Raw genomic sequence first — 21,691 nt, forward strand, 5'->3', positions numbered from 1 at the left:
ATTTAATAGGGAAATAATGAAGACCTTCTTTAGGAAGTCTGGAATTTTATTCCCCCAAATGGCTGGAATGTTGGATCCACTTTTTTCAAGACTGACGGGTTTCCATTAGGTAAGGGTTTTGAAAGATATGGAGCAAAGATAAGTAAGTATAACTGAAATGGCAATCAAATATTTCACTCCTGCTCTTATCATCTACACTGTAACTTACGCAATAGATTGTGGCCGAAATTTTACCGTTCTGCCCACCATGGGAATCGGAGCAAGTGAGGGGACAGACCATGGAAAGGTCCGTTTACCTCAGGCAGGATTTTACAGTTCCAGGAAGAGCGAGGCCAGTGTGCTTAAAGGCAATATCAGGATTTGGGAAAGGAGATTGCAAGAAAGTCTTCAACAACCACCCATATCCTTCATTACCAAGCAAATGTTAATAAGGATATTCTAAACTCACTGTAAAGTTCTGACAGAATTTGATACCAGCAATACAAATACAAATACAAATAAATGGCTGTTCACAACAATTAGCAGATGAAACAAACTGAATTGGGAAACAGAGAGACTTTGAAGTTCCATGTCAACTAATTATGTATTTTTACAATTCATTAACTTGTGAATGCTTTTGACATGGATACAACCATGTTTTTGTCTTAAGTATTAACTGGTTTTATGTACGATAAAGTATAATAAAAGGTGGCACTGCTGCCTCATAGTGTCAAGACCTGGGTTCAATTCCAGCCTCGGATCACTGTCTATGTGGAGTTTGCATGTTCCCCCGTGTCTGCGTGGGTTTCTTCTGGAAACCCAATTTTCTCCCACATTCCAAAGGTGTACAAGTTAGGTGGATTGGCCATGCTAAAATGATCATAGTGTCAGGAGGATTAGCAGGGTAAATATGTGGGGCTATGGGAATCGGGCCTGGCTGAGATGCAGACTCGGTGGGCCGAATGGCCTCCTTCTGTCCTGGAGGAATTGTATTCTATTCTAAAACATTCTGAATAAACATAGATTTGTGGTTAAACTCTCTATCAAACCAAAGCTCATCTAAGATCTGATCATTGCTCCCACACCTAAGGAAGCCCTTCTAACACGTTCCTCACTCTCTTGAACATGATGCACATGAACATCTCTTTCGATAAGGAATCAATCCCTTTGTCATCTGCATTCTCTTCACTTTCTCGCCACATCACTCGTTTTTTTGCTTTCTTTTACTGATAAATTAACACTGAAATAATCTTTCAACCTGCAATTTTTTCCCCTATTAAACTCCAAGCACACCACATTCTATTTACTTTCTACTAATGTAACCTCATCATGTTACAATCAGAAATACCACACAGTCTCCTGCATAAACTGGTTCTTCTGCACACATCAAAGCTGTGGAACGTCTTCCCTCAGACTTTCCTTCCTCCTACAATCCACACGGTTTTAAGCCTAACATTTGTCATCAATTAAATGCTATTTTATTTATTTCTCTTACTTTTAAACTTGCCAATCTTCTGCATTATTAGTTTTCCTGTTTCACTCAAGTTCTCAGACTAAAAATATTGTTCTTCCTTTTTTTGTGTTTTGAAGATTGTTTTTACAAATGAAAACAATCAAAAAGTGCAGAATATAGAATCATTGAGGTTTCCAGGACTGAAGAAGTGCATTTGGCTTATCATATCTCTACCATCTTTCAGCAAAGGAGCAATAATACAGCAAAGACAATGTCAATTCTATTTGTATAGCATCTTTAATGTTGCAAACTGCCCCAAGGTGATTCACAGGAACCTTGCTAGACTAAATTTAATATGGTGCAATATGTGACATAGGGTAGCAGGCCAAAAGCTTGGTTAAAGAGGGTAGGTTTTAGGACCATTTTTAAAGAGGGAAAAAAAGAAGCATAGCGATGTTGAGGAGATTAGGAGCTTCAAACCATGACAGCTGAAGTTATAGCCTGTGATGGTGGAGTAATTAAAATTAGGAAATGCTCAAGAGGCCAGAATTAGGGGAGCATAGATATCTCAAAAGGTTTTTGAACTGCAGCATATTACAGAGATAGGGAGGGGTGAGGCCATGAACAAATTTAAAAATAAAGATAGTAAGATTGGTTGGTGCAGACTTGAAGGGCCAAAGGTCCTGTTGTTTTCTTTGTTCTATTTTCTTTGTATTTCAAAGTCGAGGCATTGTCTAACCAGGAGTCAATGTAGGTCAGAAAGCAGAGTGGTGATGGGTGCCCCATTAAAAGGTTAATAGAGAACACAACTGTGTATATTAGTTTTAAATCATGTTCTTTCTTCATTACATGATGCTCAATAAAAATCTTTCAACATGGCATTTGTACACCTATATATGTTTGCCACTAATTTTGTTGTACACAAATTATATAAAGCAGGATATTACTAGCTTTGTTTCTTCCCACCTTAACAGAAAAGGGGATATGCTTTCAATGAACACGGAACACATCTATCACCTCTTTAAATTGAATCTTCCAGATACAGCGTTCAGGCAAGTGTTCAGCTATTAGGAAGCCTGCGCGTGATGCCTTCCTTCTCACCATGTGTGCACGATGTGCTCCCAAACCCACCTTGAGAACACGTTTCAATTCATAAACTGGTCTCCCGTAGGAACATAGTCCCAATATTGTATGATTTTTTCCTTGTGCAGGCAGGCATGCTTATCATCCTTGATGAATGCAGGGAAGTATTGGCCTCCAGAAAATAACATATTCCATGAATTTCCTTTGGGAAGTTTTCTGGAAGGTCACTTCGGGAGCGTGGTATGAACTTAAAACTGTCATCTCCCTTTAATAGCCTACATTTAAAATGAAACAAAGGTTTAAAGAATCAAATGAAACAACACAAAGTCCTGTACCAAGATCATAACATTTTTTATTTACCAGGCTGTAGGCAATAGAAAAGCATTGAATAATGAACACTCAATACTGCTTGCAATTAGAAAGTCAGAAAGTTTAAGTAAAAACAAGCTTTTTTCTTGGTTCCAATGTTTAAAAAGGATTTAAAAGGCCCAGTTTGAATCAGAGATTTCTCCTAGCCATCACACACACAAAGAAAAGACACTGGGCAGGATTTAATGGCTCACTCGTCCCGAAACCATAAAATCCCACCCGAGGTCAATGGATTTTTCCATGGTCCGCCCCCCTCGCCCATTACATTTCCCATGGCAAGCGGGCCAGTAAAATTCCAGTGATTGGGCGCTAAGTCGACTTGGTCACAGATAATGTAGCAAAAGGACAGTGGAAATGAATAGACAGGTAAGTGGAATTAGCAGATATATAGCAGATGCAATTTAACAATGTACAACTGAGAAGCGATGCAATTTTAGAGCAAAACAGAGTATACACTTAATGGAAAGATGCTGAAAATTGTGGATGAACAGAGAGGCACAGGAGTTCAAATAATTATCTGAGCAATGACATGTAGGTAGATAAAATCATAAAAATTGCCATTGATAACTTGGGTCTTATAAATGGAGAAAAGTGTATGAGGTCATGATAAATTTGCACGAACAATGTTCAGGCCACAGTTAGGGCACTGTGTGCTGTTTCAGAATACTCATTATAGGAAGGACATTAAAGCTACAGAGAGCGTACATGCCCAGAAATAAAATACTGCAGATGCTGAAAATCTGAAATAAAAACAGAAAACAGGGCGACACGGTGGAACAATGGTTAGCACTGCTGTCTCACAGCGCCAGAGACCCGGGTGTAATTCCCAGCTTGGGGATAGGGTCTGGGTGGGATTGTGGGATTCTATGAAAATGTAAAAAACAGCATGTCAGGCAGAAACTGTGGAGAGAAAAACAGTTAACGTTTCAGGTTGAAATTCAAATCCAATGAATTTCAAATGGACCAAATGGGGATTTAAAAAGGTGGGAAAAAAGCCAAAAGTGAATGGCTGGGATTTTCTAGCCCAATCATTTGGGCCCTGCTGCAGATTAGTTAGTGGTTCAGCTCAAAGTTCAATGATTTTCACAGGACCAAATGATCCTGCTGGCAAGACAGAGCTGGAAAATCCCACCCACTGGGCGTATTTCTCCCAAAAGATCTTGTATGGTCTCCAGCGAGAAATGCAGCCAAAGCCTCCAACTGCATATGTGGTTGCAATTTTCTGGTGCTGCAGCAATGAATGGAGTTTTGGCTGGAATGTCAGTGGATGCATCAGCGGGATCCCAAATCCACTCAACTTTTTTTGAAGGTTGGAGAAATTTACATGCAGGACCTAAAGACGCTGGCAAAGAGCAGCTCTTCAGAGATTCGGGCAATATTTATAAAGGGTGTTCTGATGTCAAAGTGACAGGTCCCCCTCCCTCCAAGACATTGCGATCCATCTCAGACAAGTTGAACATCCTCAATACTTGACTACAGAGGAGCACCACTAAATATTCATGTTACCCCATCACACTACACAGGCATCACTACTCTTCCCCTCACCATCTCATTGGCTTGAGGGAGAGATGTCAACTTCAGATTCTCCCTACTTTGTGAGTGCTGTTTTATATAAGAATACTCAAGATGTTCGCTCAAATTCACTCAATTTGAGTCCTTTTCTGTTCCGGTCCATTGTACTATTGATGGATGGGTGCCACATAGTCATGGAGGAGAGACAGGAAAGTGGAACTAAGGCCACAATCAGGTCACCCATGATCTTATTGAATGGCAGAGAAGACTCAATGGGCTGAGTGACCCACTACAGATTTTATTATGAACTATCCTGTCATGTGAGCAGGAGTGTAGACTTTAGATGTGGTAAGCAAAAGGAATACATACATAATACCCAATGTGCTCAACAAACACCAACCCATCTATAAAGGACATCATCTAAGGATGCAGCCAGGCACTTGGGGACCAGAACTGCTCAAGGATGCCCAGGGTCTCTGGAGGCCATCTGTAGTGTCCTCACTACAGAGAACCTAGGGAACCTAGCAGCCTTCCAACTTTTGAAAAATATTCATTCTTGGCATCACTAGCAAGGCCAGAATTTATTACCCTCCCTAGTTGCATTTGAGAAGTTGGTAGAGAGCAACCTGCTTAAACCTCTGCAGTCCATGTGGTGAAGGATCTCACATAATGCTGTTAGTTAGGATGTTCCAGGAATTTCACCTTATGACAAAGAAGGGGTGACAAGATATGGGCCAGTCAGGATAATGTATGACATGGAGAGAACTTGGAAAAGTTGATGTTCCAAGGTGCCTACTGCCCCTATACTTCAAAGTAATAGAAATAGTGGGTTTGTAGGGTACTGTGGAAGAAGCTGAAGCCTTTGAGATCCACAATCAGATAAGTAAATTAGCAGACAAAGTACCATGGCTTTACACAAGGGTGTTTCTATACTAGATTGATATCCAATTATCAAATGAATTCTTGTAAATATTTTTTCTCAAATAAGTGTTGGTATTAATATTTGGAATCAAATGAAGGCAACCCTCAAGTCCAGTGTTGATAAGGAAAAGTATATACAAGAACAGAATCATAGAGTCATAGAATCCCTACAGTACAGCAGGAGGCCATTTGGCCCATCAAGTCTGTACTGACCACAATCCCACCCAGGCCCTATTCCTGTAACCCCACACATTTATCCTGCTAATCCCACTGACACTATGGGGCAATTTATCATGGCCAATCAATCTAACCTGCACATCTTTGGACTGTGGCAGGAAACCAGGGCACCCAGAAGAAACACATGCAGACACGGAGAGAAAGTGCAAACTCCACACAGACAGTGATCCCAGGCCAGGATTGAACCTGGGTCCCTGGCATTGTGAAGCAGCAGTGCTAACAGTTGTGCCACCATGCCACCCTGATGCTTATGCTGCTCATAAGGATGGCAGTTATAAGGGCTGTGTGACTGTTGTATTCAAAAAGAATTCCTACAACCAACTTATTGTTGTTATATGTTACTTCTGAATGCCAATGAATGCAATCAATCCAATATGGCAGGAGGTTCAATTCTGGCTCAGGATGGGAGCACGTGTTACTCATCATACCGGATCCTAGGTGTCAGTTTCACACTTCCCAAATGAGTGCAGCACAATCCTATTTTTAATTAAGCTATATGAAATTAATTAAGTAATATAGTAAAATACCAAAATAGGCAGCAATGGTTAAAATAGCGCAATCATAAGGGAGATGAAAATTTTTGGCTGCTGAAAATTGGCTTGCAAATGTCAAAATAATTAAACGCGCTGCCTTTCCCCATTCTCAGAGAGGTAGATGTTCGCAAGGACCAATTAATTCTGTAATGGTGATGAAGTTTATTGTTAGGAGTGTGTTGGAAAATATTCAAATGCATTAATAAGAGCACTTACTTGATTTTTACAGTCTCATATTAATGATGTTGACTGAGATCAGCATCTGCTAGCCTGCAGCAGGTCCTTCTGTCAAACACATGCTCACTGGCTGCAGGTTCCAATTAGAATACTGCTGAACAGCACACTTTACAAGGTGCAGCAAGCTGGATTTGTACCAGACTCTATCATGAAGGCCAGCATTTAATAACACTCAATGCAAATGAGCTTGGGTTGCTTGGTGTTGTTGCTGAATGCACAGTAACAAGGGATCTGACACATTGTTGTGCTTTGTGCTGAGGTTTAAGAGACCTTGTCTGGTATCTGGTGAGGGTATTTGGTACCTCAGTGCTCTCTACAGCCCAATACCATTGCCAAAAGTCAAAGTGAAATAACTACTTCAGCAGAAACACCTTTCCAAGTTTATTATCAGAAGTAAAGTTTAATAAAAATAGTTGTAATCATGGTGACAGAACAGTTCTTGATTTCTGTATAAATGTATGCCACAGCATTTTTTTATTCATCAGGGGCGTTGCTGGCTGGCCAGCATTTATTGCCCATTCCCTAGTTGCCCTTGTTCAGAGAACAGCTGAGAGTCAACCACATTGCTGTGGCTCTGGAGTCACATGTAGATCAGGCAAGGTAAGGAAGGCAGATTTCCTTCCCTAAAGGATATTAGTGAACCAGATGGGATTTTCTGACAATTATCATCAGTAGATTCTTAATTCCAGATATTTCTTATTGAATTCAAATTTCACCATCTACTGTTGTAGGATTGAACCCAGTCCCTAGAAGATTAGCTGAGTTTCTGGATTAATAATCTAGCAATAATACCACTAGGCCATTGCCTCCCAGTGGTATAACATAGATTTGGCTGTATAATCCTTCAGAAGTTTCCTGTCTGAAATACTGTCCAGACGCTTCTCTATTATTAACTACAACCATTAAATTAATAGCGATCATGAGGAAATACGAGGTAAGGGGGCAATTGCCCTCTGTAACCCTACTGTAAACGGCTAAAACTTTTGGTGATGAGCATGTTCCAATTTTTAATTTATGTACAGCTTATTTATGTGATCCTCTTAAGACTGTTGCACATATTGCATCTTAATGAGAATGTAAGTTGTGATATATGTTCTGGATTGCTGCATGACTGTGCCCCTGCGGGTTTAGACAAAACACTGGCAGTGAGGTCTACTCCACTCTCAACACCACTGGAATTGTCACTGGTTATTCCGTCTGCCACTACAGGACAGGCCTCATGATACGATATGATATCAAAAGATGGGTGAGATCCTAAATGAATATTTTTCATCAGTATTTACTGTTGAGAAAGGCATGGATGTTAAGGAACTTGGGAAAATAAGTAGTGATGTCCTGAGACGTACAAAATACAGAGAAATTGATGGAAGTCTTAAAGTGAATCAAGGTAGATTAATCTCCGGGACCTGATGAAGTCTATCCCAGGACATTGTGGGAAGCTAGGGAGGAAATTGCAGGTCCCCTAAGAGATATTTAGATCATCAACAGTCACAGACGAGGTGCCTGAAGATTGGAAGGTGGCAAATGTTGTGCCTTTGTTTAAGAAGGGCTGCAGGGATGAGCCTGGGAACTAGAGGCCAGTGAGCCTAACATTTGTAGTGGATAAGTTGTTAGAAGGTATTCTGAGAGATAGCATCTACAAGCATTTAGAGAGGCAAGGACTGATTAGAGACAAGTAACATGGCTTTGTGAGTGGAAAATCATGTCTCACAAATTTGATTGAGTTTATTGGTGGGGTAACCAAGAAGGTAGATGAGAGCAGTACAGTTGTCTACATGGACTTTAGCAAGGCCTTTTACAAGGTACTGCAAGGTAGGTTGTTGCAAAAGGTTAAATCTCACTGGATCTAGGATGAGGGGGGGTGGCATGGTGGCACAGTGGTTAGCACTGCTGCCTCACAGTGCCAGGCACCAGGTTCAATTCCAGCCTCAGATCACTGTCTGTGTAGAGTTTGTACATTCTTCCTGCATCTGCATGGGTTTCCCCAGGTGCTCTGGTTTCCTCCCACAATCCAAACCCGCACATTAGATTGATTGGCCATGCAAAATTGACCTTAGTGTCAGCGGGATTAGCAGGGTAAATATGTGGGCTTACGAGAATAGGGTCTGGATGGTATTATGGCCCGTGCAGACTCAATGACTGGATGGCCTCCTCCTGCATTGTAGGGATTCTATGATTCTAGCTAACCAATTGGATATAAAATTAGCTTGATGACAGAAGGTGGTTGTAGACAGCTGTTTTTCAAACTTGAGGCCTGTGACCAGCAACGTGCCTCAGGGATGAGTGCTGGGTCCACTGTTATTTGTCATTTATATTAATGTTTAATAAGAACATAAGAACAAAGGGCAGGAGTAGGCCATCTGGCATATCGAGCCTGCTCTGCCATCAATAAGGTCATGGCTGATCTTTTCATGGACTCAGCTCCCCTTCCCCATTCTGCTCACCATAACCCTTAATTCCTTTACTGTTCAAAAATTTATCTATCCTTGCCTTAAAAACATTCAACAAGGTAGCCTCAACTGCTTCACTGGGCAGAGAATTCTAAAGATTCACACCTCTTTGTGTGAAGAAGTTCCTTCTCAACTCAGTCCTAAATCTGCTCCCACTTATTTTGAGGCAATGCCCCCGAGTCCTAGTTTCACTTGCCAGTGGAAACAACTTCCCTGCTTCTATCTTATCTATTCCCTTCATAATTTTATATGTTTCTATAAGATCTTCCCCCATTCTTTGGATGAGAACTTAAATAAGTTTGCAGATGACACCAAGATTGGTGGCATAGTGGACAGTGAAGGTTATCTAGGATTGCAACGGAATCTTGATCAATTGGGCCAATGGGCTGACGAATAGCAGATAGAGTTTAATTTAGATAATTGCGAGGTGATGAATTTTGGTAGATTGAACCAGGGCAGGATTTACTCAGTTAATGGTAGGGCACTGGGGAGAGTTATAGAACAAAGAGATCTAGGGGTACAAGTTCATAGCTCATTGAAAGTGGAATAACAAGTGGACAGAGTGATGAAGAAGGCATTTAGCATGCTTGTTTTCATTGGTCAGAACATGAGTTGGGATGTTGTACAAGACATTGGTAAGGCCATACTTGGAATACAGTTCTAGTCATCCTATTATAGAAAGAATATTATTAAACTAGAAAGAGAGCAGAAAAGATTTATTAGGATGCTTTCAGGACTTGATGGTTTGAGTTACAAGGAGAGGCTGGATAGACTGGGATTTTTTTCCCTGAAGCATAGGAGGTTTATGGGTGATCTTATATAGGTCTACAAAATAATGAGGGGCATACATAAGATAGTCAACATCTTTTCCCAAAGGTAGAGCAGTCTAAAACTGAGGGCATAGGTTTAAAGTGAGAGGGGAGAGATACAAAAGGGTCAGGAGGGGCAAGTTTTTCAGACAAGAGGGAATTATTGGAGGAGATTCTGAGGGACAGGATGTACTCACATCTGGAAGAGAATAGGCTTATTAGTGATAAGCAGCATGGTTTTGTGAAGGGGAGGTCATGTCTCACAAATTGGTTGAGTTCTTTGAGGAAGCAAGAAAAATTAACCAGGGCAGGGCAGTGGATGTTGTATATATGGACTTTAGTAAAGCCATAACAAAAGCCATAAAGCCATACAAAACTGGCTTGGGGATAGAAAGCAGAGAATAGCAGAGGAAGGGTGCTTTTCTAACTGAAGGTCTGTGATAAGCAGTGTTCCACAAGGTCAATAAATGGTAGAGCCCTTAGAAATATTAGCATACAGAGGGATCTAGATGTATAGATCCACAGTTCCCTGAAACTCAGGTGGACAACGTGGGCAAGAAGGCGTATGGCGTGCAGTATTCCAAGTGTGGCATCAGTCAGGGACATTAAGTATAGGCATTGGAAAATCATGTTGCAATTGTATAAGACTTTGGTAAGGCCACATTTGGAGTATTGTGTACCATTCTGATCGCCACACTACTGGAAGGATGTTGATGCATTGGAAAGGGTGCAGAAGAGATTTGCCAGGATGTTACCTGGTTTGGAGGATACGGACTATGAAAAAGGTCGAACAAATTTGGATTGTTTTCATTGGAGCATTGGAGAATGTGGGGGAACCTGATAGAGGTTTACAAGATTATGACAGGCTTAGATAAAGTGGATAGTCAGTCTTTTTCCCAGGGTGGAAGGGTCAATTACTCCAGGGCATAGGTTGAAAGTGAGAGGGGGAAAGTTTAAATGTAAAGGGCAATTTTCTCACAAAGAGGGCAATGAATGCCTAGAATGCACTACTGGAGGAGGTGGTGAAAGTAGATTCTATAACAACGTTCGAGTGGGATCTAGATAAACAAATAAATACGCAGAGACGAGAGGAATATTGACCATGTAGAGGCAAGAAAATATTAGATTAGAGGACATTTGTGACAGCACAGACTTGGTGAGCTGAAGGATCTGTTCCTCTGCTATATTGTTCTTTGTTTTTTATTCTTAGAGGGTGGTGAGTGTCTGGAACAAGGTAGTGGTAGAAGTGGGTACAATTTTGTCTTAAAAAGCATTTAGCCAGTTACAGCGTAAAACGGACATAGAGGAACATGGGCCAAATGTGGGCAATTAAGTCTAGTTTAATGATAAAAACTGGGCAGTTTGGACAAGTTGAGCTGAAGCGCCTGTTTGCATGCTGTAAACCTCTATGACTATATACTTCAGGGAAGTCATAAGATATCCTGGTATAGCACAGTGGAGATAAAGATTTAATGTAACGTTCCCCAAGCATAGCAAAGAGAAAAAATCCTGTCTAATACTATAGAACCATAGAAAAGTTACAGCAGAGATGGAAGCCATTCAGCCCATCTTGTCCGTGCCAAACCAAGGACACCCAGGAGTCCTTTCTAATCCCATCTTCTGGCACTTGGCCCATTAGCTCTGGAGCTTACAGCCCTTAAGGTGCAGAACCATCACGACAGGAAGGAGACAATTAGAAATAAAATTAAAAATCTCATGAGACTTGTTTTCATGTAGAGCCAGGAAAAGCAAGAAGGAGTTTCACCTCTGAAATGTCAGTGTAATTTTACTCCATGTATTGTGAATTCATGATGCAGTAAAGCAAATCTGTGAGCTGGTGGTCATTAAATACGATTGTTTTCTGTACACTCCTAGGTCCAGTCTGAATTCCAGGGCTCTTGACATGGAAGACATCGTCAAAGAGCCTCCCATAATTAGTACTATTGGGTATTAGTCCATGTTTTGTACTTACTGGTATGTTGTGGGACTGATGTTTATGCGCCGTGGTTGACTTCCTGACTCAAACCTGCTGGCCAGAGTCACGTTGTTGCCAAACAAGCAATAACGAGGCATTTTCACACCAACGACTCCCGCCAGTACAGAACCAGAATGGATCCCAATCCGTAACTTTAAAAAAAAGTTATCTTGTTAAATACCAGAATCATTCATTTTACTTCAATGCTTAATACAACAATCAATCTCACAGAAATTAGTTCACTCTGTGACAATCCCAGTTCATGCTATAACTGGACAGCAAGATCCCAGAATGGAATCCTAGCTCAAGAGTGTAACTTTTAGTTTTTTTAGAAAGCAGGGAGGAACAGAATCACAAGATTGCTAATTAGTTTATAACAACAAAAAGATTATTAAATACAAAAAGTTTCATTATGATACAACACTGCTTTATTTTCCCTTTAGCTGCACAAATGTACACAGATTTCAAGGATAACACCCCACTTTGAAACCAAATGGCAGGTACCATTCAATTGATCTTTTATGTATTTCCTCTTGGATTCCCATCAGATGATTGTCACAGGTATGTTTCTTCTTTCAGAGAGTCAGCACAGTCTCGATGGGCTGAATGGCCTTCTTCTGCACTGTTGGGATTCCATGGTTCTATGGTTACTAAGGAATGACTTTTTACTTTTCACTCTGTAACCCTCTCTAAGCACAACAGAGGCACAGCCTGGACTAACCCAGCCTGCACATATACTAACAACTTTGCATGATCTCACTAGAGTGTTACTCTTACATAGGAGCACTAAGTTAAACCCATTTAAATCTAATATTTAACAATACAGATATGGCTCACCTAAAACTACCTCTGCTTCCCTGACAAGTAAAATAACACAGGGATTTTCTGCCACGCTCAGCCCAAGATTGAAAATTCCCACTGGAAGCCAACAGACCTTTGTATGGTCCGCCCCCACATATTACCATTCCCATGGCAGGTGGGACAGGAAAATTCCACCCACGGTTTGAGTAAGAACAAAATCATCTTCCAACCTGCATACTTCCCTCGCTATCCATCAGTTCATTGTTGATCGACCGAAAGCAGTGTTAACATCCAAAATTAGACTTTGTGGCATTAAAGAGCAGGTGAACCTCAGGATAGCTCCACCTCACACAAGGCATACCTTTGAATTACCTCACTATGATCCACACACCCACAATATCCATTCCCCTCCCAAATGGGGACCTGCCACCTGGAGGACTGTGGTTCACTTATCAGGACTTGATCCCATCTGTATTTCTAGCTTCAGGTCACTAGCATGTTCCTACCAGGGGCTGTGACAAAAACTAAGGCACAGAAATCTGTCTGTTGCAGCAGCAATAATGGGCGTTCACTGTGGGATCTTCCCACTTGTGTCCAACAATCGCAGCCAGAAGGCATCTCAGAAGATCATCTTGGATGGATTAGTGTTCTGAACAGAAAATGAGGCCAGAGACTCAATTAAGGCCGATCTTCCTCATTTAGGTGTATTAGAATGCTTATTCTGCCCTGCCACAGGGAAATCCTATGACTTCCAGCAATGCAAAAGGCTCAGGGAGTTGGGCCTCTGGCATTTTCTCTTTGCATTTCAGCCAGAAACCATGCATTTCCACTTGTCAATCAGACAAGATTCAGCTTCCTTGTGTCTGCCTCACAGCGCCAGGGACCCAGGTTCAGTTCTGGCCTCGGGTCATTGTCTGTGCAGAGTTTGCACTTTCTTCCCATGTCTTTCTCCCCATGTTTCCTCCGGATGTTCTGGTTTCCTCCTACAGTCCAAAGATGTGCAGTTTAGGTTGATTGGCCATGCTAAATTTACCCTAGTGTCAGGGGGATTAGCAGGGTAAATGTGTAGGGTTACAGGAACAGGGCCTGGGTGAGATTGTGGTCAGTACAGACTTGATGGGCCAAATGGCCTCCTTCTTTGCTGTAGGGATTCTATGATTCTTACACAGTTTATAGGTCCTGCAATTATAGAAGTATTCTAATTTAGCATGAGCTCTGTTATGGCATTAATATTAGACTGAGTTTCAGTTTTGCCATTTAGTAATTAGCATCCAAGCACCTTCATCAGTAGATTTTGTCCTGGTAAGTAGTTAAAACATTGCTGCAGGTCATCAAACTGTCACTACATCAATTCCTCTTCCTGCAGCAACACCAGAATTAGAATATTTAAGAACCTTGCCAACTGTTGTTCTGGCAGCACAAGGGTTGGATGAAACAGCTGAAAGGAGAAGTGAATGAGATTTAAAAAAGAGGTTCAACTAAATGTGAAATGCAAACATGTTATGATCGCTATCTCCTGGAGGCTCTTTTGCCATGAGGTTATTGATTAATCCTGTCTCATTGCTTATTACCAGGTCTAGAATAGTTGGCACTGGAACATAGAGTCCATGGAAATTGTCCTTAATGCACTCTGTAAACTTTTAGGTTACCTTTGTCAATCTGATTCGCCCAATCTATGTGTAGATTAAAGTCATGGCACCTTTCTTACATGTCCCATTTATTTCTTCCTGTATGTTCTGTCCTACTGTTGGGAAACTGATAAACTAGTCCCACGTGTGACCTCTCACATTTCCTATTTATTGTCTCTACCCAAACTGATTCTGTATCTTGCTCTTTCAAGCTAAAGTCATCTCTCACTACAGTACTAATGACATTGTTAATTAACAGAGCTAATCCACTATCTTTTCCTAGCTTCCTATCTTTTCAAAATGTCAAATACCCTTCAATATTCAGGTCCAAGCCTTAGCTATCCTGCAACAATGTCTGTCTGATGGCTATCAGGTCATACATATTTCCATCTGAGCTAACAATTCATCAATTTTGTTACAATTGCTGCAGCATTTGGATACACAGCCTCTAATTTTGACTTTTTACCATTTCTGAAATCTCTGACCTTATCTATCAGTGCATTCTTCAGTTTATACTCTCTCTTCCTGTCACATTACAGTTAGCATTACCCAAATCACCACTCTGCTCTAATAACTCGTTGTTTCCCTTTGATTTACTGCTTCACCTCTCAAATGGTCACTTGCCTCCATTATTTAGTTTAAACCCCCTCTACCACCCTAGTTATATTACTGACCAGAACACTGGACCCAGCATGGTTCAGGTCAAGCCCAGCTCAATGGAACATCCCCTACTTTCCCTCATACTGGTGCCAAAGCCCCATGAATTGAAATCCATTTCTCCCACACATCGTTTGAACCATGCATTCATCTCTCTAATGCGACACGGTAGCACAGTGGTTAGCACTGCTACTTCACAGCTCCAGGGTCCTGGGTTCGATTCCTGGCTCGGGTCACTGTCTGTGTGGAGTTTGCACATTCTCCTCATGTCTGTGTGGGTTTCCTCCCACAGTCCAAAGATGTGTGGGTTAGGTTGATTGGCCATGCTAAGAAATTGTCCCTTAGTATCCAGGGATGCGTAGGTTAGAGGGATTAGTGGGTATAATGTATGGGGCTAGGGCCTGGGTGGGATTGTGTTTGGTGTAGACTCAATGGGCCAGAGGGCCTCTTTCTGCACTGTAGCATTCTATGTTCTAATCTTATTGACCCAACACAGATGGTTCAGGTAATAATCCAGAGATTATTATCTTTGAAGTTCTACTTTTTAATTTGGATTCTAGAAGTTCATGTGCCCTCAACAGAACCTCTTTCTTAGTTTCATACAGACAACACAAGCTTCCAGACCCACGTTCTTGGCTGTAAAGATTGTATCTATTCATCTTACTGCCACCTACTATTACAACCATCCTATTTACTCCCCCTATCTGCTTTCCTCCCTATACCATGGCACTTCGGTCAGTTCACTCATCCTTCTTGCAGCCCTGCTGCCATCCATACAAACTGCAAGAACGCTGTACATTTTGGATGTTTGGAAGAGCTGAGGTTCCTCCACCTCTACCTTCTCAGTCCCCTTATTTGCCTCACTTGCAATCACGTAAGGATAGGACGGTGGCACAGTGATCAGAACTGCTGCATCACAGTGTCAGGCACCCAGGTTCAATTCCATCAAGAATGTGTCTTTGCACATTCTCCCTGTGTCTGTGTGGGTTTCCCCCCCGGTGGTCCAGTTTCTTCCCACAGTCCAGAGATGTGCAGGGCAGGTTGATTGGCCATGCTAAATTGCCCTTTAATGTCAGGGGGAACAGCAGGATAAATACATGGGTCTAAGGGGATAGGGCCTGGGTGGGATTGTTGTTGGTGCAGGCTTGATGAGCCGAATAGCCTTCTTCTGCACTATAAGGAATCTATACCCTCCTGTTGCTGACTACTGACTAAATCATACAACCTTAGCCTCAGGGGTATGACTGCCTTCTGGAATGTTAGATGAACATATAAACAAATATACAAATATAGGAGCAGAAGTAGGCCATTTAGCCCTTTGAGCCTGTTCCAGGTAGTGTTTCCCATCCCTGCTGCATCACAGTCTGCAGCTCAACCTCCAGCTCACTGAGTCACAAACAGTTACAGTACACATGTTTGCCTTAGATCACACTGATATCCATTATTCCCACATACTGTAACTGCAATACATCACCTGTACTACCATCTTTATGTGAATTAATGCCTTTATGCATTTTAATTGATAACCCCTGCTACTCCTAATATGCTTATTTACTGCCAGTAAACATTACTGCTAATACTAACATCTTACAATTACTAACAAATGAACTAGGTTTTTAAAAATAAAAGAAGAATACTTATCAATCCATCAATTACCTATTTCCCTTTGACGTCATGCTTTGATTTTACTCAGAAGGCACTTGGTCTGCTTTTGGAGTGACACACTGCATAGCTGGTTTAGATGCTGATGTCCCAACTCTCCTCTCACACTTCTATTGTTTCTGGGTCCACCTCTGTCCATGCTGTTTTAGGTGCTGACCTCAGGCTTCATTGTAATACTCAAGGCGATCTGGCAGTGTCTATGGTGCCTCCAGAAACAGCACAGGCATGTGGCCGGATGGAATATATTTGGATGTGTGCATTGCCTGTCTTGGGACCTGGCAAGAGGCAGGAGCTGGTGGTGCAGCAGTGGGGCAGGAAGAGGCTCTCCTTCTCTCCCTCTGCACCTTCTGTATTTACCTTAGTTCTCTATTGCATTAGAAACCTTACATTTGTCACAAGTCTACTGAACAAAAGCAGCTCACATTCCTTGGACAACAGTCTGGAAACCATGGTTTTGGCAAAACATTCCATCACTGAACCTTTACTCTACTCCAGAGGTGTGAAATGTCAACTACCTGAACGATATTCCTTAAATAAAGATCATCTCAAACTTCAGGGCATCTGTGAATGAAGCCTTTAAAAGTCTGCCTCTCTTGTACAACAGTAATAGGTGTCTCAACGAAGAACAATGTCCAAAGCAATCACACTTTGATTGAGCTAAATTCATGATAATAAATACACATTGTTGTAATGTTTATAGAAAATCGAGCAGAAGCACATCTTATGTTAACATGTACAGCACGTGCAAGATGTGAGAAATGTGCATCACTATTCATGCTGAACTGATTTAAGAACAATGACCCCTTCTAAAATGGATAATAATTAAAAAGCAAGATTATGCTTGCAGCCTTCAATTAGATCCTGGAGAAACACTCGCATCATCAAGAATTAATGATGTGCTGATTTCTCCATTAAAAAAGTAAGGTGGTAATAATAGTTGAATTAAGATGCGTTAATGTTGGTCTTTTCATTTGGATTCCAAGAACTCAGTATTGTTAAAACAAGGTCCTAGAATTGGGAGTTGTCGATCTTTTTTCTGTAGCCTGGTAGTATAAATCTGAGATCGACAATCCTGTCACCTAGCTACAGAACATGGACTTATCAGCAATAACACTGATATTTAACACATCAACGCCCAGCTCGTTGCATTCTTATTGAAAGACCATCAGAAAGATAACTTCCATAACGCAAGTTCATACAATTAAACAGTTTTATCAGAATCGCATACTACTAGTGTCATTTTTGCAACATTGAATTCTCCTCAATGTCCTATGTGAGTGACATTCAAATAAGAATATAAATGTATGTACTTCACACCCATATAGCTGGGCTCACCCCTCTAATCGTCCAGGTAGAGAGGCTGGGGTTGAGGATTAACGGGAGGGTATGACATTGGGGGGAGGGTGGGGTATCTTTGATGGGCACATCAGGCATGCCCCACCCAAAGGGAGGTTCCCACTTCCTGCTAGACACTAGCTTACCCAGTAAAAGCTGTCAGGCTACCGATCTGACATGGGCCTCCCTCTACCATGGTTAGAGCAGCAGCAGGGAACATAATGTCTATTTAAACAATTGGATTTTCAATCAAATCATATTAATAGTAAGAATGTTAAAGCAGCCAAACATCATGCATCTGTGTCGTATAGATACTGGGGGTGATTTCCCAATCTCGCCGCGCCTGGGGCAGATCATGCTGAATCCAGAAAATAGCGCACAGGCCTAAAAATCAGTTTCACGCCCTGTACCAAACGATTTGCAATCATCCATGTTCCTTGCTAATGGTGCAAACTGGATCATGCCACAAAGGACATGAAGCCCATTAGCAAATTTAAAGTAGTATTTAAATATGCATAGAACATTCGATGCCGGATCCTCCTTGCTCCTTGGGATCTTCAATCTTCAAGCAAGCGTAAGACTGGCAAGAATCACTATTGGTCTCTGCTAGTGGATGGTGTGATGGCCACTGGGGAGCTTGGAGGCCATTGAGCCCCCAGGTGGTTGGGGACATGGCTGGACAGTGCCCATTGGGCACCCTGGGGCCACAAAGGATTCATACAGGTCCTAACAATAACGACCTAAGTGCCTCATTGACACAGAGCTGGATTTGTCACCTTGACTGGCACTTACTTGGGACTCGGGTCAGGTGCAGGCAGGTAGGTGGCAGGGTAGGTCATTCTGTGAACATTCTCACCTGAAATGGAGCTGTAAAAATCTGCCCTTGAATGTGTAGCACCTTTTTGTTTGCCTGGTAATTGGCTTACATATGCTTCCAATATAGTGGACCACCCATCATATTGGTTTCTATGAAGGAGAACCCTCGTGTACAGAACTTCACAGTCAACTTTAATTTGGATGTTGTTGAATAAACATTTTGACATCTGTTAATTTTAGATAATTCTTATATTCTAATATTCCACTTTGTGGGATTTAGGTTTTCAATGGGAATTCGAAGACAAACCTCCAGTCATTTTCAGAATCATCATTGGAACAAGAATAAGACAGCAAGCTATAAAGCTGTTTTTATAAACTTGAATTTTATATTCTAGTGAATAAATTAAAGATATGTTCCTAAAAATAATGACCACCTTTCATAAACTTGTTTAGGATCAATGGGTTTTTTGTAGCGGAAAAAAAAGGCTCTTAAAATAGTAATATTCAAATTTCTTCGGTGAATATAAAGCATTTGCAAGTGCTTCGGGCCTGATTGGGAACCAGCAGGCCTCTTTTATTTTGGGGTGGAAGCTTGTCTTGGGAATCTGTGCAAAACTTTTGCCATAGCAATGGCCAGCCATTATATGCTCATCCCGATAATAAATTGCATTGATTCCAATGGAACCAAGTACGGGGCTGTGAATATAATGGACAACCCATGCTAATTCCCATTTTGCATTACTGCCTAAAATAAATTTCTACCCTCCCCTCCCCATACACCTAATCTGCCAATGATGAGCCATCTAAACAAGACCATTTTCCTTAAAGAAATATTGAACTCCACAATGCAGTTCTGCCAAAGCACCGCTGTTACCATGGTAGCATTTCTAAGATTAGTCAGAAAAACTGAAATAGAAATTTCATGCCTACTCTCCACATATCCTTTATAATGAGAAGCACTCTCCTCTTTCTGTAAGTGGCAGCAAAACTGCTTCTGTCAACTAAAACGTAGATAATATTTAGAGGGTAGAAGGCAAGGAAATGAACCATTAAAATACACATACATACTTATAGGGGGATCAGTTGGCTGAAAATGGCTAGAGCGTGATGCAGAATGATGTCAATGACATGAGTTTAATCCCATGGTGATAGCTCATGGAGGCCGACTTCCTTGCCTTGCCCCATGTTTGATGCAGGGTGGCATCCCTCAAGCTATATAACTACTTGTCTGTCCCCCACAGATATAGAGGTACTTTTGGTTCTTCATGGACAATGACTAATTGACTATGTACAAACTATATAAAATTTCACCTCAAAACACAGTGTAGGTGCAAACTATTGAAATACTTGCCAGTGTTCATTTGTAATTAACTGGACAGATGTACCAAACATGAATGACAATGTTGTATGAAAATTTAGTCCACATTATCATACGATCTTGACCACATTTTGCTCAACCTCAGATTATTTTTAAGAGGATCAAAAGAGAATGCTGGAAATCTAAAATACAAATGGAAAATGTTTTAAACGTACAGCAGATTCAGAAAGAAAAACAAGTAAGATTAGATAACAGACTTGTGGCCAGACCTCATTGATTCCAAGTGAAAAAAAAGCTCTTGGAAGGTGTTACTTGAATAACAGACAACAAAGCTGTAAAATCAATGATAAGCAGATTAATAGCTTCACTGACAGTAGTTTCATTCATTTCAAACAGTACTATGAATTAGAAAATTAATGTAAGATTATAAAGCTTGAATCCAGGAATGAGATAGGGTAAATACCTTTAGTTTCTGCTCGATAAATGAGTTTCAGTAAGTGAATTGGCATTCCCTATGAACATGCGTGCAGCATAAAATTGCTCATGTATTGGTACTTATTTAGCAAACTCCTGTATACGTCACAAGGGCCAAAAGCACAGGAGATGAATATGACACAGTGGGGCAACAAGGCCAAGTTTTCTCAGGTTCAAAGCCAGTGTCAGATATATTTTTGGTACTAAGTTGCATGACTTGAAAATGTCAAGGAGAAGACTCTATAATTCGCATTTTCTCGTCTTTTACTTTAAGTTCTATCATTAGTGCTGTTGCTTAAAAAAAATTACCACACACCGTGAAAGTCAATGTTGGCTATGATATTTGAGCATGAATGTATAAGAGTGATGTATAACTGATCTAATTCACTGCAGTCATGTTTGGGGAAAATATTTTAACACACACCTGCTGAATGTTAAGTTCCATTTGTTCAGCTCATTGTGAGGTTATTAAAATTAATGAACTCTTCACATTTATTTTGAAAGAAATAGAAAGCAGATAATTGTGTGTTCATTTCAATACAGCTGCTACACTTGACAATCTTATGCATTCCGAAGCTGGTAAACACATTTGCTGGACTTTAATTGCCAGTTCAATAAAACTGAACCATTTACCTTGTCTTCTCTAATGAGCACATTTTCATAATGCTGTTCCAGCTAAAAGCTAAATAAAGTGCAATCATTTTTGAGAGATTGAGCGAAATATCTGTTTTCCTTTCTCCCCCTCCAAATAGTTATTGGCATTTACTGCATAACGAACACAAATTAATAATAACAATTAGTAATAAGTGCAAATAACCTCAATTCTTTTACATTAACCCTTTTATTGTACATTTTAAAGCCTGAGTGTCATTTTCACCCAATTATTGGTCATTAGTCATTTCATTTTCTATTCTCGGATCAGATGTGTCTCAAATTCAAAATCCATCAATCTGCCCATCTGTCTGTGTTCTCTCTGTCCCACGCTATAATTTTATAACCTCCCTGTACAATCTCAGGCTTCCTCTGTAGCAATTTGCCATCTCTGAATGGCAGTAATTGCTTAGCGGATGTTAATTCTTATGGGGCAGGTAAAACATTGTGTTGAAGATTATATCCCCTGCTGTGAATTGAAAAGCTTACGTACTGATTGAAAATCAGCCGATTTCAACAGCACCAGACTTTGGGTGAGAGATTGGGATTGGGTTTGACCTGTTTTTTGGGTATTATGAGAGTCATTAGAGTCCAAAACGGCATCACAATGCGTGTACACTTTTATAGTGAATCAAGCCAGAGTTCACTTTGGTGGGTGCATTGTGGTTCCCATAAGTATGCAGACCAGGCAAATAATGACATCAGTCAGGATGCTAATTTGAGGATGGCAGTGCCATTTTGGAATTGAATGTTCCAGCTTATACCCTCTTTTAACTCCTACAGCTGAATAC

At 40.9% G+C, this 21,691-nt stretch overlaps 1 protein-coding gene across 1 annotated transcript in view; it reads right to left on the bottom strand.

Moving 5' to 3' along the window:
* Positions 1-450: 450 nt before the first annotated feature.
* gucy1a2 (guanylate cyclase 1, soluble, alpha 2) overlaps positions 451-21,691 on the bottom strand; it is a 166,308-nt gene continuing 145,067 nt past the window's right edge. The window contains exons 7-8 of the mRNA XM_080197232.1: positions 11,556-11,710; positions 451-2,790 (exon numbers count right to left, since the gene is read on the bottom strand). Coding sequence (XP_080053358.1) covers positions 2,583-2,790; positions 11,556-11,710 — 363 coding nt within the window. The 3' untranslated portion in view covers positions 451-2,582. The remainder of the gene's footprint in view (positions 2,791-11,555; positions 11,711-21,691) is intronic.

Source organism: Carcharhinus amblyrhynchos, chromosome 10 (assembly GCF_965287045.1).
Source record: "Carcharhinus amblyrhynchos chromosome 10, sCarAmb.v2.hapA, whole genome shotgun sequence".
Lineage (NCBI taxonomy): Eukaryota > Metazoa > Chordata > Chondrichthyes > Carcharhiniformes > Carcharhinidae > Carcharhinus > Carcharhinus amblyrhynchos.